The 19,334-nt window shown below is 57.9% G+C and overlaps 1 protein-coding gene across 1 annotated transcript in view; it reads left to right on the forward strand.

Moving 5' to 3' along the window:
• The window catches only part of LOC119957859 (spectrin beta chain, non-erythrocytic 4-like), a 225,308-nt gene that overhangs the window by 105,379 nt on the left and 100,595 nt on the right, over positions 1-19,334 (forward strand). The window contains 1 exon segment of the mRNA XM_038786016.1: positions 9,062-9,208. Within this exon segment, the coding sequence (XP_038641944.1) occupies positions 9,062-9,208 (147 nt within the window).

Consider the following 19,334-nt stretch of genomic DNA (forward strand, 5'->3'; position numbering starts at 1 on the left):
TCGGGGATCCGATCGGACCGATCATCTGCAGGTTTGCAGCCATGGAGCTCAGGGAGTTGGCCATCCCTGTCTGTGTCTGGGTGACGCTGACCAGCACCTGAGCAATGGCGGCAATGCCCTCAGCAATGGCCTGCTGAGACTGGGCCATGGCCTGCTGAGACTGGGCCATGGCCTGCTGGGACTGGGCCGTGGCCTGCTGATACTGGGCCATGGCTTGCTGAGACTGGGCCATGGCCTGCTGATACTGGGCCATGGCCTGCTGAGACTAGGCCATGGCCTGCTGGGACTGGGCCATGGCCTGCTGGGACTGGGCCGTGGCCTGCTGAGACTGGGCCATGGCCTGCTGAGATTGGGCCATTGCCTGCTGATACTGGGCCATGGCCTGCTGAGATTGGGCCATTGCCTGCTGATACTGGGCCACGGCCTGCTGAGACTGGGCCACGGCCTGCTGGGACTGGGCCACGGCCTGCTGAGACTGGGCCGTGGCCTGCTGAGACTGGGCCGTGGCCTGCTGATACTGGGCCACGGCCTGCTGAGACTGGGCCGTGGCCTGCTGAGACTGGGCCGTGGCCTGCTGAGACTGGGCCGTAGCCTGCTGAGACTGGGCCGTTGCCTGCTGAGACTGGGCCGTGGCCTGCTGAGACTGGGCCGTGGCCTGCTGAGACTGGGCCACGGCCTGCTGAGACTGGGCCACGGCCTGCTGAGACTGGGCCATGGCCTGCTGAGACTGGGCCGTGGCCTGCTGAGACTGGGCCACTGCCTGCTGAGACTGGGCCAAGGCCTGCTGAGACTGGGCCACGGCCTGCTGAGACTGGGCCATGGATTGCTGAGACTGGGCCACGGCTTGCTGAGACTGGGCCGTTGCCTGCTGGGACTGGGCCGCGGCCTGCTGAGACTGGGCCAAGGCCTGCTGAGACTGGGCCACGGCCTGCTGAGACTGGGCCATGGCCTGCTGGGACTGGGCCACGGCCTGCAGAGACTGGGCCATGGCCTGCTGGGACTGGGCCACGGCCTGCAGAGACTGGGCCATGGCCTGCTGAGACTGGGCCATGGCCTGCTGAGACTGGGCTATGGCCTGCTGATACTGGGCCGTGGCCTGCTGAGACTGGGCCATGGCCTGCTGAGACTGGGCCATGGCCTGCTGGGACTGGGCCATGGCTTGCTGAGACTGGGCCATGGCCTGCTGATACTGGGCCATGGCCTGCTGATACTGGGCCATGGCCTGCTGGGACTGGGCCATGGCCTGCTGGGACTGGGCCATGGCCTGCTGGGGCTGAGCCATGGCCTGCTGGGACTGGGCCATGGCCTGCTGAGATTGGGCCATTGCCTGCTGAGACTGGGCCATGGCCTGCTGAGACTGGGCCATGGCCTGCTGAGACTGGGCCATGGCCTGCTGAGACTGGGCCATGGCCTGCTGAGACTGGGCTATGGCATTCAGAGCCTCTGCGATCTGCTGCTGGCTCTGGCTCATGGCTTCCTGTGAGAGGGCAGCCATGTCCTGGGCCACGGACGCTGCCTGCACAGAAAGCCCGAGACCTTGTATACTGCGACCCATGTCTGACACCGTCGCACCCATTGCCTCCACCGCGGATGCCACCCGTGTGGTTTAAGCCTGGGTGGCATGCATGACCGGCACCACTCCCAGCTCCTGCACGCGGGTGAATTCCTCCACCTGCGTCTGCAGCTGCCGCAAGCCGGCCGTCACCCCCTTCGATCGTCCTTTGGTCCGTGATCGGGTCTATGGGTGGGTGTGGGAACTCCAGGAACCCGGGACCCATCTGGGCGGCAGCTGGTTGCTTGCGCCGGGCTACCCTCCGACCGCCCGGCCCCTTGGCTGCTCCTACCTCCACCTGCTGTACCGGGACGGCTGTGTTGTGCTCACCAGTGAGTGTCCCAGATGCTTCATCGCTAAAGTGCCCAACCAAGGTGAGTGTCTCTGTGATGGTGGAGGGTGTAGGAGATAGCAGTGGTGTAATGGTGTGCTCCTCATCCTACCCGAATTCCAGGGTCCCGTGGAGTGTATTAGGGTCCATCTGTCCCCTGTGTGTGGGTATCGTGTGTGTCAGTGTCCTGGGTGTCAGTGTCCTGGGCGTCAGTGTCCTGGGCGTCAGTGTCCTGGGTGTCAGTGTCCTGTGCGTCAGTGTCCTGGGTGCAGTGTGCTGGGTGTCAGTGTCCTGGGTGTCAGTGTCCTGGGCGTCAGTGACCTGGGCGTCAGTGCCCTGGGCGTCAGTGTCCTGGGTGTCAGTGTCCTGGGCGTCAGTGACCTGGGCGTCAGTGTCCTGGGCGTCAGTGTCCTGGGCGTCAGTGTCCTGGGCGTCAGTGTCCTGGGCGTCAGTGTCCTGGGCGTCAGTGCCCTGGGCGTCAGTGTCCTGGGTGTCAGTGTCCTGGGCGTCAGTGACCTGGGCGTCAGTGTCCTGGGCGTCAGTGTCCTGGGCGTCAGTGTCCTGGGCGTCAGTGTCCTGGGCGAGTGTGTCTTGTGTGTCAGTGTCCTGGGTGTCAGTGTCCTGTGTGTCAGTGTCCTGGGTGTCAGTGTCCTGGGTGTCAGTGTCCTGGGCGTCAGTGTCCTGGGCGAGTGTGTCCTGGGAGTCAGTGTCCTGGGCGTCAGTGACCTGGGCGTCAGTGTCCTGGGCGTCAGTGTCCTGGGTGTCAGTGTCCTGGGCGTCAGTGACCTGGGCGCCAGTGTCCTGGGTGTCAGTGTCCTGGGTGTCAGTGTCCTGAGTGTCAGTGTCCTGGGTGTCAGTGTCCTGGGCGTCGGTGTCCTGGGCGTCAGTGTCCTGGGCGTCAGTGTCCTGGGTGTCAGTGTCCTGGGTGTCGGTGTCCTGGGCGTCAGTGTCCTGGGTGTCAGTGTCCTGGGCGTCGGTGTCCTGGGCGTCAGTGTCCTGGGTGTCAGTGTCCTGGGTGTCGGTGTCCTGGGCGTCAGTGTCCTGGGCGTCAGTGTCCTGGGCGTCAGTGTCCTGGGCGTCAGTGTCCTGGGCGTCAGTGACCTGGGCGTCAGTGTCCTGGGTGTCGATGTCCTGGGTGTCAGTGTCCTGGGCGTCAGTGTCCTGGGCGTCAGTGTCCTGGGCGTCAGTGTCCTGGGCGTCAGTGTCCTGGGCGTCAGTGTCCTGGGCGGGTGTGTCCTGGGCGGGTGTGACCTGGGCGGGTGTGCCCTGGGTGGGTGTGTCCTGTATGTGGGTCTGCTGGGTGCTTGTGTCCCGTGTGTCAGTGTCCTGGGTTGGCTGCGCCGGGGCCCAGTTGCTGTGGCTGTCCTCCTGGTCACTGGGTGTGGCCCGCATCCGTCACCGCACTCGCAATAGATGGGGCGGCATCCGCCTGGTGCTCCGGGTCTGTCCCTGGCTCGTTGCCGCCCTGGGACGTCCTGGGGACGGTCGGTATCCACGGGGATAGGTGGGTCGATGTTTGGTCCTGCAACACACAATACAGCAGCATGGTTAGACACACGGGCGGGGTTCGGGGGAAGGGGGATAAGGGGATATGGGGGAAGGGGGGATATGGGGGAAGGGGGATATGGGGGAAGGGGGGATATGGGGGATAAGGGGATATGGGGGAAGGGGGGATATGGGGGAAGGGGGATATGGGGAAAGGGGGGATATGGGGGGATATGGGGAAGGGGGGATATGGGGAAAGGGGGGATATGAGGGAAGGGGGATATGGGGGAAGGGGGATATGGGGGAAGGGGAGATATGGGGGAAGGGGGATATGGGGGGGGGGGGATATGGGGGAAGGGGGGATATGGGAAAAGGGGGGATATGGGAAAAGGGGATATGGGAAAAGGGGGGATATGGGAAAAGGGGGGATATGGGAAAAGGGGGGATATGGGAAAAGGGGGGATATGGGGAAAGGGGGGATATGGGGAAGGGGGGATATGGGGGAAGGGGGATATGGGGAGGGGGGATATGGGGGACGGGGGATATGGGGAAAGGGGGGATATGGGGAAGGGGGATATGGGGGAAGGGGGATATGGGGGAAGGCGGGATATGGGGGAAGGCGAGATATGGGGGAAGGGGGATATGGGGGAAGGGGGATATGGGGAAGGGGATATGGGGGAAGGCGGGATATGGGGGAAGGAGAGATATGGGGGAAGGGGGATATGGGTGAAGGGGGGTATGGGGAAGGGGGGATATGGGAAAAGGGGGGATATGGGAAGGGGGGATATGGGAAAAGGGGGGTTATGGGAAAAGGGGGGATATGGGAAAAGGGGGGATATGGGAAAAGGGGGGATATGGGGAAAAGGGGGGATATGGGAAAGGGGGGATGGGGATATGGGGAAAGGGGGGGATATGGGGGAAGGGGGATATGGGGGAGGGGGGATATGGGAAAGGGGGGGATATGGGGGAAGGGGGATATGGGGGAGGGGGATATGGGGAAGGGGGGATATGGGGGACGGGGATATGGGGAAAGGGGGGATATGGGGAAGGGATATGGGGGAAGGGGGATATGGGGGAAGGCGGGATATGGGGAAGGAGAGATATGGGGGAAGGGGGATATGGGGGAAGGGGGATATGGGGGAAGGCGGGATATGGGGAAGGAGAGATATGGGGGAAGGGGGATATGGGTGAAAGGGGGGTATGGGGAAGGGGGGATATGGGGAAGGGGATAAGGGGAAAGGGGGATTTGGTTGTTATGGGGGAGGGGGGATATGTGGGAGGGGGATTTGGTTGGTATGGGCAAGGGGGGATATGGGGGAAGGAGGATATGGGGGATATGGAGGAAGGGGGATATGAGGGAAGGGGACATGGGGGAAGGGGGGATATGGGGGATATGGAGGAAGGGGGATATGAGGGAAGGGGATATGGGGAGGGGGATATGGGAGATATGTGGAAGGGGGGATATGGGGGAAGGGGGATATGGGGGAGGGGGGTATATGGGAAGGGGGATATGGGGGTAGGGGGGATATGGGGAGGGGGTATATGGGGAGGGGGTATGAGGGATATGGGGAAGGGGGATATGGGGAAAGGGGGATATGGGGAAAGGGGATATGGGGGAAGGGGGTAGGGGAATATGGGGGAGGGGTGTATGGGGAGGGGGTGTATGGGGGAAGGGGGATATGGGGAAGGGGAATATGGGGAAGGGGGTATATGGGGGGGATATGGTGGAAGGGGGATATGGGGGAAGGGGGGATATGGGGAAGGGGGGATATGGGGAAGGGGGGATATGGGGGAGGGGGGATATGGGGAAGGGGGGATATGGGGGAGGGGGGATATGGGGGAAGGGGGGATATGGGGGAGGGGGGTATGGGGAAGGGGGGATATGGGGAAGGGGATACGAGGGAAATGAATATGGGGATATGGGGAAGGGGGTATGGGGGAGGGGGATATGGGGAGAGGATATGGGGGAAGGGGGATATGGGGGAGAGGGATATGGGGGAAGGGGATATGGGGGAGGGGGGATATGGGGAAGGGGGGATATGGGGAAGGGGGATATGAGGGAAATGAATATGGGGATATGGGGAAGGGATAAAGGGGCAACAGTGTTAGGCAGACATATACATGCGGACCAGCGGTTGTGTGTATGTTGGCAGAGGTTCACAACCCATCCTGCCACTGCAGCCTGCGTGGGTGGGTGCAGCCATGTCGGTTGCACCTCGAGCTGTGACGCCTATTGGGGGTGGTGGGTGGGGGGGGGGGGGGGGTGTACTCGCCTTGGCTGCCCTGACAAGGTCATTGACCTTCTTGTGACACTGGATGCCTGTCCTTGCTGTTATGGCCACGGCACTGACGGCCTCTGCCACCTCCCTCCCACAGGCACCGGCTGAGGTGTGGTTCGACCTGTGGCCGCGTCCGGGGTACAGGGCCTCCCTCCTCTGCGTCCAGGAGCGATTCTTCGATGTCCCGCTTCTGGAACCTCGGCGCTGCGTGGCGGGCGGCCATTTTGCCGGGGGGGGTCCGGCTGCGACGCCGCGCACAACCGTGATGGGTGCCGCTGCCGCGAATGGCGTCACGCCACTGCTAGCCCATTCCCGGCCGGAGAATTCGTGACGTTCCGGTGCAGCCCTATGCCGGAGTTTCTGGCGCGTTTTTGGCGCCGGCGTCGGGCCATGGCGCCAATTCACGGAGAATCCCGCCCATTGTGTTTAGAAGAGTTCATTAACTTAATTCCTGAAAATATTGGCTGTAATATTCACACTGTAACCCCCCCTCCCCCCCCCCCCCCCCCCCCCCCAGTCCGAGGCTCCATAACCAGCGGGAATCGTTGCTCTCGATGTGAGTTATCCCCTCTCCTCAATATTTTGAAAATTTCGATAAAGTAACCCTTCAATCTTCTAAATTCCAGGGACTACCGCCCTGGTTTATGTTCTCACTCCCCGAAACGTAACCCTTTTGAGGTCTGGTCAACTGAGACTGGATTCCCATCAAGGCCATGGCTGGGTTATTGGACCCCAGCGTTGGTCTGTCCCGGGCTTTGTGTGGCTGAAGCAGGACTTCGCCCTCCTTGGATTCGAGACCTCGCGATATAAAGGCCGGCGCTCCATTCGCCTTTTTGATCCCTTGTTTACCTGTTTGCGACATTTTTACGGTCTAAGTGCCCAAACCTAGCTGGTGGAAGGAACGTATGTGGCGGCTGCTGGGATGTATTCACTGGTTGCTTGGATATGTACGGCGTTGCCGCGATATGTTCTGTGGCTACCAGGGTGGTCATGGGTATGCGTCCATTGGTTGCCGGGGCGGTTGTTGGGATTTGTCCATTCATCGCCAGGATGGTTGCCGGTGGTCGCAGTGGTTGACGGGCCAGTCACCGCAATATGTTCAGTGGTTTCCAGGGTGATTGCCGGGAAGCGTTCCGGTTTCCTGAATCGTTGCAAGGATATGTTTCGGCTGCCAGGCTGAAAGATTTACCGAGACTCGTTCAGCGGCTGTTGTGTCAGCTCATTGGGTGCTGGGTGCTCATTGGAATGTGTTTAGTAATTTAGCTATTATTTATCCTTTCCAGGGGTTTGGCTGTCGCTGGCTAGGCCCAGCATTTATTGCCCACCTCTAATTGCCTCTTGAGAAGGTGGTGGTGAGTGATCTTCTTGAGCCTCTGCAGCCCATCTGGTGTAGGCACACCCACTGTGCTGTCAGGGAGGGAATTCCGGGATTTTGACCCAGTGACAGTGAAGGAACGGATGATATATTTCAAAGTCAGGGTGGCGAGTGGCTTGGAGGGGAACCTCCAGGGGGTGGGGTTCCCTTGCGCCTGCTGCCCTTGTCCTTCTCGATGGTAGAGGTTTGTGGGTTTGGAAGGTGCTGCCGAAGGAGCTTTGGCGAGTTCCTGCAGTGCATCTTGTAGAGGGGACACACGGCTGACACTGTGTGTTGGTGGTGGAGGGATGTTGTTCAGTGGTTGCCGGGGTGGTTGCTGGGCAGTGGTTGCTCAGATGGTTGTTGGGATGTTTGCCGAGTTGTGTTCAGTGGTTGTCAGGGTGGTTGCCGGGTTGTGTGGAATGGTTGTCGGGATGTGTCCAGTTGTCGCTTGGGTGGTTGCTGGGAGGTATTCGGGGTGTGCCAGTGTGGTTGCTGGGTAGCGGTTGCCGGGATGGTTGCCAGGATGTGTTAAGTGGTTGCCGGGGTGGTTGCCAGGATGTGTTCACTGGTTGCTGGGGTGGTTACCGGGATGTGTTCAATGGTTGGAAGGAAGTGTTTCGTTGTTGCCCGGGGTTGGTTGCTGGGCAGTGGTTGCCGGGGTGGTTGCCAGGATGTGTTCACTGGTTGCTGGGATGGTTGCCGGGATGTGTACAAGTAGTTGCCCGGGGTTGGTTGCTGGGCATGTGATTGCCGGGATGGTTGCCAGGATGTGTTCAGCGGTTGCTAGGGTGGTTGCTGGGAGGAGTTCAGTGGTTGCCAGCATGGTTGCTGGGCAGCGGTTGCCGGGATGGTTGCCGGGATGGTTGCCAGGATGTGTTCAGCGGTTGCCAGGATGTGTTCAGTTGTTGCTAGGGTGGTTGCTGGGAGGAGTTCAGTGGTTGCCAGTATGGTTGCTGGGCAGCGGTTGCCGGGCTGGTTGCCAGGATGTGTTCAGCGGTTGCCAGGATGTGTTCAGCTGTTGCTAGGGTGGTTGCTGGGAGGAATTCAGTGGTTGCCAGCATGGTAGCTGGGCAGCGGTTGCCGGGATGGTTGCCGGGATGGTTGCCAGGATGTGTTCACTGGTTGCTGGGGTGGTTACCGGGATGTGTTCAATGGTTGCAAGGAAGTGTTCCGCTGTTGCCCGGGGGTTGGTTGCTGGGCAGTGGTTGCCGGGCTGGTTGCCAGGATGTGTTCACTGGTTGCCAGGATGTGTTCACTGGTTGTCAGCATGGTTGCTGGGCAGTGGTTGCCGGGATGGTTGCCAGGATGTGTTCACTGGTTGTCAGCATGGTTGCTGGGCAGTGGTTGCCGGGATGGTTGCCAGGATGTGTTCACTGGTTGTCAGCATGGTTGCTGGGCAGTGGTTGCCGGGATGGTTGCCAGGATGTGTTCACTGGTTGTCAGCATGGTTGCTGGGCAGTGGTTGCCGGGATGGTTGCCAGGATGTGTTCACTGGTTGTCAGCATGGTTGCTGGGCAGTGGTTGCCAGGATGTGTTCAGCGGTTGCCCCCCCCCCCCCCCCCACCTCCCCTCCCCCTCGCACTCCGGCTCCAGTGCAGCGTGAAGCTGCTCTGACAGAACCTGCGTGGCTGTCCTCTGCAGTGAATCCTTTCGCATTAAAATCTGTCCTATTTTCCTCGGGGCTGAAAGGATCGGGCGGGCAAAGAGGGGGGGGGGGGGGGTTGGGGTTGGCTGCCAGTTGCTCCCTAACCTGGGGCCCGGGTTGGTGCCCGCCCCGTGCCTGGGGTCCAAGCCGGCGATGATGGTATTTCTGGCTGCGTCGTGCAGGGGGTAGGTTACACACTGCAGCATCCCACTTTCACTGAATGTGCTGAGGTCAGACAAGGAGATGGAATAGAGGAACTGCAGCACTCCCCCCACCACGAGGACTCCAGGATCTGTGTGTGTGTGTGTGTGTGTGTGCGGGACGACGGTGGGAGGGACGGTGGGAGGGAGGGAGGGAGGGGGGTGGGGTGGGGGAGCTGAGTGATCTCAGTGTCTCTCCTCTGTACCTGCAGCTGGACGACTGGATTAATGAGAAGATGCTGACGGTCCGGACCACGTCACACGACGATGTTCAGAAGCTGCACAAGAAATGGCTGAAGCACCAGGCGTTTATGTCAGAGCTGGCCCTGAACCGGGAATGGCTGTCTAAGATTGAGAAGGTAAGGAAGGAGGGAGGGAGGGGGTGGGGGGAGGGTGTGGAGTTGGGGGGTGGGGTGGGGTTTGCTGCTGTGTGAGAATGTGACTCAGGACAAGCGACTCCCACGTTGGCTGTCCTCCCACCCCTCGCCCCTCACCTCTCTCCCCCCACCCCCCCACACACACACACACACGGAGAGAAGGTGCAGACTCCGCACAGACAGTGGCCCGAGCCGGGCGGCGGGGGGGGGGGGGATCGAACCCAGGACCCTGGCGCTGTGAGACCGCACTGCTGCCCACTGTGCCACCGCGCCGTCCTGATTTGCGGGTGTCCCGGCTTATTGTGGCGGCGGGGGGTGGGGGGGGGGTGGTCCCAGCTTTATTGTGGGGGCCCTGGGGGGGGGGGGGTCCCAGCTTTATTGTGGGGGCCCTGGGTTATTTCGGCGACTCTGGATTAATTGAGGGTCCGGCGTTAGAGGGTCCGGGGGTTATTTGAGGGTCCGGGCATATTTTGGGAGCCCTGGGTTACTTTGAGGGTCCTGCCACGTTTTTGGAGGTCACGGCTTAGTTTGAGGGTCCCGTCTTATTTTCTGAGGGGGGTGGGGGGCTGCGTTCAAGGTTATTTTGAAGGCTGGGAGGGAGGGGGGGGGGGGGGTGGTCCCAAATTATTTTGGCATCCTGTGTTGTTTGAGGGCACCGGGTCACGTCAGCGTATGGGACAGGTGCGGGGTCCCAAGTTATTCCCGGGTGTTGTCCATCTCTGCGTTTCTAATCCTTGCTGCTTCCCTTCCATTCAGCTATTTATGAAATTGCTCAATTCTATCATTGTGTTAAATATGAGCTAAAGATTTGAGATGGGCAGGGTCCGCCCCTGAAGCTCCACATCTGGTTCCTGATGTGTGAGTGGGACTGTGTTGGGTCTTATATAACATAACACAGCGAGGGACCTATACATTAGCACACGTTACGCCGTAGATAATGTATAGCATCAGAATGACTCATTTTTTATGTAATATGTGCTGAACTGTTTGTTTAATATTAAATTATGTATTATACAATATATGATACTGTGTGTAAGATATGGTATATATGTATGGTATATGCACCATCATTGACTGGAATGTATAGATTATTTCTGCATTATGCGTATATAATATGTAGGTTATCATTGACAATGATCTATTCTGCACCATGGACCGGGCAACAAGAACTAAACAGAACCTTTGACCTCCTCAGGATGTTCCTTCCAATATCAAAATGGCAAAAGGATGGTCACTGTGATTAATTCAGTGACTGTGGCAGCTAACTCACGCACAACACGATCCCACACATGGAAATGAGACAAAGGCCCAGGTTATTTGCTTTTGAGTGTGCTGTGGGGGAGGGGGTGGTGAGTTAACTAAGGCAGGAAAACAGGCAGAGCCCGCCTGCTCCATTTCAAAATCAGGCCATGGGGATTTAGCTCGGGAAAGGACAAATAAAGATTTCATCCAAAAGGCGACACCTCTGACAGTGCAGCACTCCCTCAGTACTGACCCTCTGACAGTGCGGCACTCTCTCAGCACTGACCCTCTGACAATGCGGCACTCCCTCAGTACTGACCCTCTGACAGTGCAGCACTCTCTCAGCACTGACCCTCTGACAGTGCGGCACTCCCTCAGCACTGACCCTCCTACAGTGCAGCACTCCCTCAGTACTGAACCTCTGACAGTGCGGCACTCCCTCAGTACTGACCCTCTGACAGTGCAGTACTCCCTCAGTGTTAACCCTCTGACAGTGCAGCACTCCCTCAGTGTTAACCCTCTGACAATGCAGCACTCCATCAGTACTGACCCTTTGACAGTGCAGCGCTCCCTCAGTACTGACCCTCTGACAGTGCGGCACTCCCTCAGTACTGACCCTCTGACAGTGCAGGACTCCTTCAGTACTGACCCTCTGACAGTGCAGCACTCGCTCAGCACGGACCCTCTGACAGTGCAGCACTCCCTTAACACTGACACTCTGACAGTGCGGCACTCCATCAGCACTGACCCTCTGACAGTGCAGCACTCCCTCAGTACTGACCCTCTGACAGTGCAGCACTCCCTCAGTACTGACCCTCTGACAGTGCAGCACTCCCTCAGTACTGACCCTCTGACAGTGCAGCAGTCCCTCAGTACTGACCCTCTGACAGTGCAGCACTCCCTCAGTGTTAACCTTCTGACAGTGCAGCACTCCCTCAGTGTTAACCCACTGACAGTGCAGCACTCCCTCAGTACTGATCCGCTGACAGTCCGGCACTCCGTCAGTACTGACCCGCTGACAGTGCGGCACTCCGTCAGCACTGACCCTCTGACAGTGCAGCACTCTCTCAATACTGACCCTCTGACAGTGCGGCACTCCCTCAGTGTTAACCTTCTGACAGTGCAGCACTCCCTCAGTATTGACTCTCTGACAGTGCAGCACTCCCTCAGTACTGACCCTCTGACGGTGCAGTACTCGCTCAGTGTTAACCCACTGACAATGCAGTACTCCCTCAGTACTGACCCGCTAATAGTGCGGCACTCCGTCAGCACTGACCCTCTGACAGTGCAGCACTCCCTCAGTACTGACCCTCTGACAGTGCGGCACTCGCTCAGTACTGACCCTCTGACAGTGCAGCACTCCCTCAGTACTGACCCTCTGACGGTATAGCACTCCATCAGCACTGACCCTCTGACAGTGCAGCACTCCCTCAGTACTGACCCTCTGACAGTGCAGCACTCCCTCAGTACTGACCCTCTGACAGTGCAGCACTCCCTCAGTGTTAACCTTCTGACAGTGCAGCACTCCCTCAGTACTGAACGTCTGACAGTGCAGCACTCCCTCAGTATTGACTCTCTGACAGTGCAGCACTCCGTCAGTACTGACCCTCTAACAGTGCAGTACTCCCTCAGTGTTAACCCACTGACAATGCAGCACTCCCTCAGTACTGAACCGCTGACAGTGCGGCACTCCGTCAGTACTGACCCGCTGACAGTGCGGCACTCCGTCAGCACTGACCATCTGACAGTGCAGCACTCCCTCAGTACTGACCCTCTGACAGTGCGGCACTCCCTCAGTACTGACCCTCTGACAGTGCAGCACTCCCTCAGTACTGACCCTCTGACAGTATAGCACTCCATCAGCACTGACCCTCTGACAGTGCAGCACTCCCTCAATACTGACCCTCTGACAGTGCGGCACTCCCTCAGTGTTAACCTTCTGACAGTGCAGCACTCCCTCAGTACTGACCCTCTGACAGTGCAGCACGCCCTCAGTACTGGCCCTGTGACACTGCAGCACTCCCTCAGTACTGACCCTCTGACAGTGCAGCACTCCCTCAGTGTTAACCTTCTGACAGTGCAGCACTCCCTCAGTACTGACCCTCTGACAGTGCAGCACTCCCTCAGTACTGACTCTCTGACAGTGCAGCATTCCCTCAGTACTGACCCTCTGACAGTGCAGCACTCCCTCAGTACTGACCCTCTGACAGTGCAGCAGTCCCTCAGTACTGACCCTATGACATTATAGCACTCCCTCAGTACTGACCCTCTGACAGTGCAGCACTCCCTCAGTACCGACCATCCGGCAGTGCAAGACTCCCTCAGAACTGACCCTCTGACTGTGCAGCACTCCCTCAGCACTGACCCTCTGACAGTGCAGCACTCCCTCAACACGGACCTTCTGACAGTGCAGCACTCGCTCAGCACGGACCCTCTGACAGTGCAGCACTCCCTTAACACTGACACTCTGACAGTGCGGCACTCCCTCAGCACTGACCCTCTGACAGTGCAGCACTCCCTCAGTACTGACCCTCTGACAATGCGGCACTCCCTCTGTACTGACCCTCTGACAGTGCAGCACTCCCTCAGTACTGGCCCTCTGACAGTGCAGCACTCCCTCAGTACTGACCCTCTGACAGTGCAGCTCTCCCTCAGTACTGACCCTCTGACAATGCAGCACTCCCTCAGTACTGACCCTCTGACAGTGCAGCACTCCCTCAGTACTGAACCTCTGACAGTGCAGCACTCCCTCAGTACTGACCCTCTGACAGTGCAGCACTCCCTCAGTACTGACCCTCTGACAGTGCAGCACTCCCTCAGTACTGACCCTCTGACAGTGCAGCACTCCCTCAGTACTGACCCTCTGACAGTGCAGCACTCCCTCAGTACTGACCCTCTGACAGTGCAGCACTCCCTCAGTACTGACCCTCTGACAGTGCAGCACTCCCTCAGTACTGACCCTCTGACAGTGCAGTACTCCCATTTCCAGACCCTCCAACAACATAGTGCTTAGTCAAGACCATAAGACACAAGAGCAGAATTAGGCGACTTGGCTTATCGAATGTGCTCCGCCATTCAATCATGGCTGATATGTTTCTCATCTCCATTTTCCCGCCTTCTCCCCAGAACCCCAGCACTCCCTCAGTACTGACTCACTGGCAGTGCAGCACTCCCTCCGTACTGACCCTCTGACAGTGCGGCACTCCCTCAGTACTGACCCTCTTTCAGTGCAGCACTCCCTCAGTACTGACCCGCTGACGGTGCAGCACTCCGTCAGCACTGACCCTCTGACAGTGCGGCACTCCATCAGTACTGACCCTCTGACAGTACGGCACTCCCTCAGTTCTGACGCTCTGACAGTGCAGCACTCCCTCTGTACTGACCCTCTGACAGTGCAGCTCTCCCTCAGTACTGACCCCCTGACAGTGGAACACTCCCCAGTGCAGTCCCTCCAGTAACATGAGGCTCAGTCAGGGCCATAAGATAAAGGAGCAGAATTCGGCGACTCGACTCATAGAACATAGAACATAGAAAAATACAGCACAGAACAGGCCCTTCGGCCCACGATGTTGTGCCGAATCTTTGTCCGAGATTAATCACACATTATCATAGAATTTACAGTGCAGAAAGAGGCCACACGGCCCATCGAATCTGCACCGGCTCTTGGAAAGAGCACCAAGGTCAACATCTCCACCCTATCCCCATAACACAGTAACCCCACCCAACACTGAGGGGAATTTTGGACACGAAGGGCAATTTATCATGGCCGATCCACCTAACCCACACATCTTTGGACTGTGGGAGGATACCGGAGCACCTGGAGGAAACCCACGCACACACGAGGAGGATGTGCAGACTCCGCACAGACAGTGAAGCAAGCCGGAATCTAACCTGAATTGAGGCTCATTCAATCTGTTTCGCCATTCTATCATGGCTGATGTTTCTCATCTCCATTCTCTTGCCTTCTCCCCATAACCCCAGCACTACCTATGTACTGACACCCTGACAGTGCAACACTCCCTGAGTACTAACGCTCTGACAGTGCAGCACGCTCTCAGTACTGACCCTCTGACAGTGCAGCTCCCTTAGTACTGACCCTCTGACAGTGCGGCACTCCCTCAGTACTGACCCTCTGACAGTGCAGCACTCCCTCAGTACTGACCCTCTGACAGTGCAGCAGTCCCTCAGTACTGACCCTCTGACAGTGCAGCACGCCCTCAGTACTGACCCTATGACAGTGCAGCTCCCTTAGTACTGACCCTCTGACAGTGCGGCACTCCCTCAGTGCTGACCCTCTGACAGTGCAGCACTCCCTCAGTACTGACCCTCTGACAGTGCAGCAGTCCCTCAGTACTGACCCTCTGACAGTGCGGCACTCCCTCAGTACTGACCCTCTGACAGTGCAGCACTCCCTCAGTACTGACCCTCTGACAGTGCAGCATTCCCTCAGTACTGACCCTCTGACAGTGCAGCACTCCCTCAGTACTGACCCTCTGACAGTGCAGCACTCCCTCAGTACTGACCCTCTGACAGTGCAGCACTCCCTCAGTACTGACCCTCTGACAGTGCAGCACTCCCTCAGTACTGACCCTCTGACAGTGCAGCACTCCCTCAGTACTGACACTCTGACAGTGCGGCACTCCCTCAGTACTGACCCTCTGACAGTGCAGCACTCCCTCAGTACTGACACGCTGACAGTGCGGCACTCCCTCAGTACTGACCCTCCGACAGTGCAGCACTCCCTCAGTACTGACCCTCCGACAGTGCTGTACTCCCATGTCCAGACCATCCAACAACATAGTTGTCAAGACAATAAGACATAGGAGCAGAATTCAGTGACTTGGCTCATCATGTCTGCTCCACCATTCAATCATGGCTGATATGTTTCTCATCTCTATTCTCCTGCCTTCTCTCCATAACCCCAGCGCTCCCTTGGTACTGACCCTCTGACAATCCTCCTCTCCCTCAGTACTCGTCCTCTGACAGTGCAGCACTCCCTCAGTATGCGGCATTCCACAGCACTGACTCACTGACAGCACAGCACTCCCACACTACTGCCCCTCTGACAGTGCAGCACTCCCACACTACTGCCCCTCTGACAGTGCAGCACTCCCTCAGTACTGACCCTCTGACAGTGTGGCCCTCCCTCAGTACAGACCCTCTGACAGTGCGCCACTCCCTCAGTACTGACCCTCTGACAGTGCGGCACTCCCTCAGTACTGACCCTCTGACAGTGCAGCACTCCCTCAGTACTGACCCTCTGACAGTGCAGCACTCCCTCAGTACTGACCCTCTGACAGTGTGGCCCTCCCTCAGTACAGACCCTCTGACAGTGCGCCACTCCCTCAGTACTGACCCTCTGACAATGCGGCACTCCCTCAGTACTGACCCTCTGACAGTGCAGCACTCCCTCAGTACTGCCCCTCTGACAGTGTGGCCCTCCCTCAGTACAGACCCTCTGACAGTGCGCCACTCCCTCAGTATTGACCCTCTGACAGTGCAGCACTCCCGCACTACTGACCCTCTGACAGTGCAGCACTCTCTCAGTACTAACCCTCTGACGGTGCAGCACTCCCTCAGTACTGACCCTCTGACAGTGCAGCACTCCCTCAGTATGCGGCACTCCCTCAGTACTGACCCTCTGACAATGCAGCACTCCCTCAGTATGCGGCGCTTCCTGAGTACTGACACTCTGACAGTGCAGCACACCCTCAGTACTGACCCTCTGACAGTGCAGACCGTCCAACATCATAGTGTTTAGTCAAGACCATAATACATAGGGCAGGATTAGGCCACTCGGTCCATCGAGTCTGCTCCGCCTTATATAGCTGATATATTTCTCAGCACCATTCTCCTGCCTTCTCTCCATAACCCCAGTGATTCCCCAGCACTGTCCCACTGACAGTGCAGCACTCCCTCAGTACTGACCCTCTGACAGTGTGGCACTCCCTCAGTACTGACCCTCTGACAGTGCAGCACTCCCTCAGTACTGACCCTCCGACAGTGCTGTGCTCCCATGTCCAGACCATCCAACAACATAGTTGTCAAGACAATAAGACATAGGAGCAGAATTAGGCGACTTGGCCCATCAAGTCTGCTCCGCCATTCAATCATGGCTGATATGTTTCTCATCTCTATTCTCCTGCCTTCTCTCCATAACCCCAGCGCTCCCTTGGTACTGTCCCTCTGACAATCCTCCTCTCCCTCAGTACTCGTCATCTGACAGTGCAGCACTCCCTCAGTATGCGGCATTCCACAGCACTGACTCACTGACAGGACAGCACTCCCGCACTACTGCCCCTCTGACAGTGCAGCACTCCCTCAGTACTGACCCTCTGACAGTGTGGCCCTCCCTCAGTACCGACCCTCTAACAGTGCGCCACTCCCTCAGTACTGACCCCCTGACAGTGCAGCACTCCCTCAGTACTTACCCTCTGACAGTGCGGCACTCCCTCAGTACTGACCCTCTGACAGTGCGGCACTCTCTCAGTACTAACCCTCTGACAGTGCAGCACTCCCTCAGTACTGACCTTCTGACAGTGTAGCACTCCCTCAGTACTGACCCTCTGACAGTGCAGCACTCCCTCAGTATGCGGCACTCCCTCAGTACTGACCCTCTGACAATGCAGCACTCCCTCAGTATGCGGTGCTTCCTCAGTACTGACCCTCTGACAGTGTGGCACTCCCTCAGTACTGACCATCTGACAGTGCAGCACACCCTCAGTACTGACCCTCTGACAGTGCAGCACACCCTCAGTACTGACCCTGTGACAGTGCGGCTATCACTCAGTACTGACCCTCTGACAGTTCAGCACACCCTCAGTACTGACCCTCTGACAGTGCTGCACTCTCTCAGTACTGACCCTCTGACAATGCAGCACTCCCTCAGTTCTGACCCTCTGACAGTGCTGCACTCTCTCAGTACTGACCCTCTGACAATGCAGCACTCCCTCAGTACTGACCCTCTGACAGTGCAGCACTCCCTCACTACTAACACACTGACAGTGCAGCACTCCCTCAGTACTGACCATCTGACAGTGCAGCGCTCCCTCAGTACTGACCCTCTGATACTACTACACTCCCTCAGTACTGACCCTCTGACAGCGCAGCGCTCCCTCAGTACTGACACTCTGACAGTGAAGCACTCCCTCAGTACTGACTCTGACAGTGGAGCTCACACTCAGGACTGACACTCTGATAGTGCTTCATTCCCTCAGTAATGACCCTCTGACAGTGCAGCACTCCCTCAGTACTGACCCTCTGACAGTGCAGCACTCCCTCAGTACTGACCCTACGACAGTGCTGTACTCCCATGTCCAGACCATCCAACAACATAGTTGTCAAGACAATAAGACATAGGAGCAGAATTAGGTGACTTGGCTCATCAAGTCTGCTCCGCCATTCAATCATGGCTGATATGTTTCTCATCTCTATTCTCCTGCCTTCTCTCCATAACCCCAGCGCTCCCTTGGTACTGACCCTCTGACAATCCTCCTCTCCCTCAGTACTCGTCCTCTGACAGTGCAGCACTCCCTCAGTATGCGGCATTCCACAGCACTGACTCACTGACAGCACAGCACTCCCACACTACTGCCCCTCTGACAGTGCAGCACTCCCACACTACTGCCCCTCTGACAGTGCAGCACTCCCTCAGTGCTGACCCTCTGACAGTGCGGCACTCCCTCAGTACTGACCCTCTGACAGTGTGGCCCTCCCTCAGTACCGACCCTCTGACAGTGCGCCACTCCCTCAGTACTGACCCCCTGACAGTGCAGCACTCCCTCAGTACTGACCCTCTGACAGTGCAGCACTCCCGCACTACTGACCCTCTGACAGTGCAGCACTCCCTCAGTACTGACCCTCTGACAGTGTGGCACTCCCTCAGTACTGACCCTCTGACAGTATAGCACTCCCTCAGTACTGACCCTCTGACAGTGCGGCACACCCTCAGTACTGACCCTCTGACAGTGCGGCACTCTCTCAGTACTAACCCTCTGACAGTGCAGCAGTCCCTCAGTACTGACCTTCTGACGGTGCAGCACTCCCTCAGTACTGACCCTCTGACAATGCAGCACTCCCTCAGTATGCGGCGCTTCCTCAGTACTGACACTCTGACAGAGCAGCACTCCTTAGTACTGACACTCTGACAGTGCAGCACACCCTCAGTACTGACCCTCTGACAGTGCAGCACACCCTCAGTACTGACCCTGTGACAGTGCGGCTATTACTCAGTACTGACCCTCTGACAGTGCAGCACACCCTCAGTACTGACCCTCTGACAGTGCTGCACTCTCTCAGTACGGACCCTCTGACAGTGCAGCACTCCCTCAGTACTGACCCTTTGACAGTGAAGCACTCTCTCAGTACTGACTCTCTGACAGTGGAGCACACACTCAGGACTGACACTCTGATAGTGCTGCATTCCCTCAGTAATGACCCTCTGACAGTGCAGCACTCCCTCAGTACTGACCCTCTGACAGTGCAGCACTCCGTCTGTACTGACCCTCTGACAATGCAGCACTCCCTCATTACCGACGCTCTGACAGTGCAGTAGTCCATCAGCACTGACCCTGTGGCAGTGCAGCATTCCAATGTCCAGACCGTCCAACATCATAGTGCTTAGTCAAGACCATAATACATAGGGCAGGATTAGGCCACTCGGTCCATCGAGTCTGCTCCACCATTCATATATAGCTGATATATTTCTCAGCACCATTCTCCTGCCTTCTCTCCATTACCCCAGTGATTCCCCAGCACTGTCCCACCGACAGTGCAGCATTCTCTCAGGATGGACCCTCTGACAGTGCAGCACTCTCTCAGTACGGACCCTCTGACAGTGCGGCACTCCCTCAGTATTGACCCTCTG

This window comes from Scyliorhinus canicula, chromosome 27 (genome assembly GCF_902713615.1).
Source record: "Scyliorhinus canicula chromosome 27, sScyCan1.1, whole genome shotgun sequence".
NCBI lineage: Eukaryota > Metazoa > Chordata > Chondrichthyes > Carcharhiniformes > Scyliorhinidae > Scyliorhinus > Scyliorhinus canicula.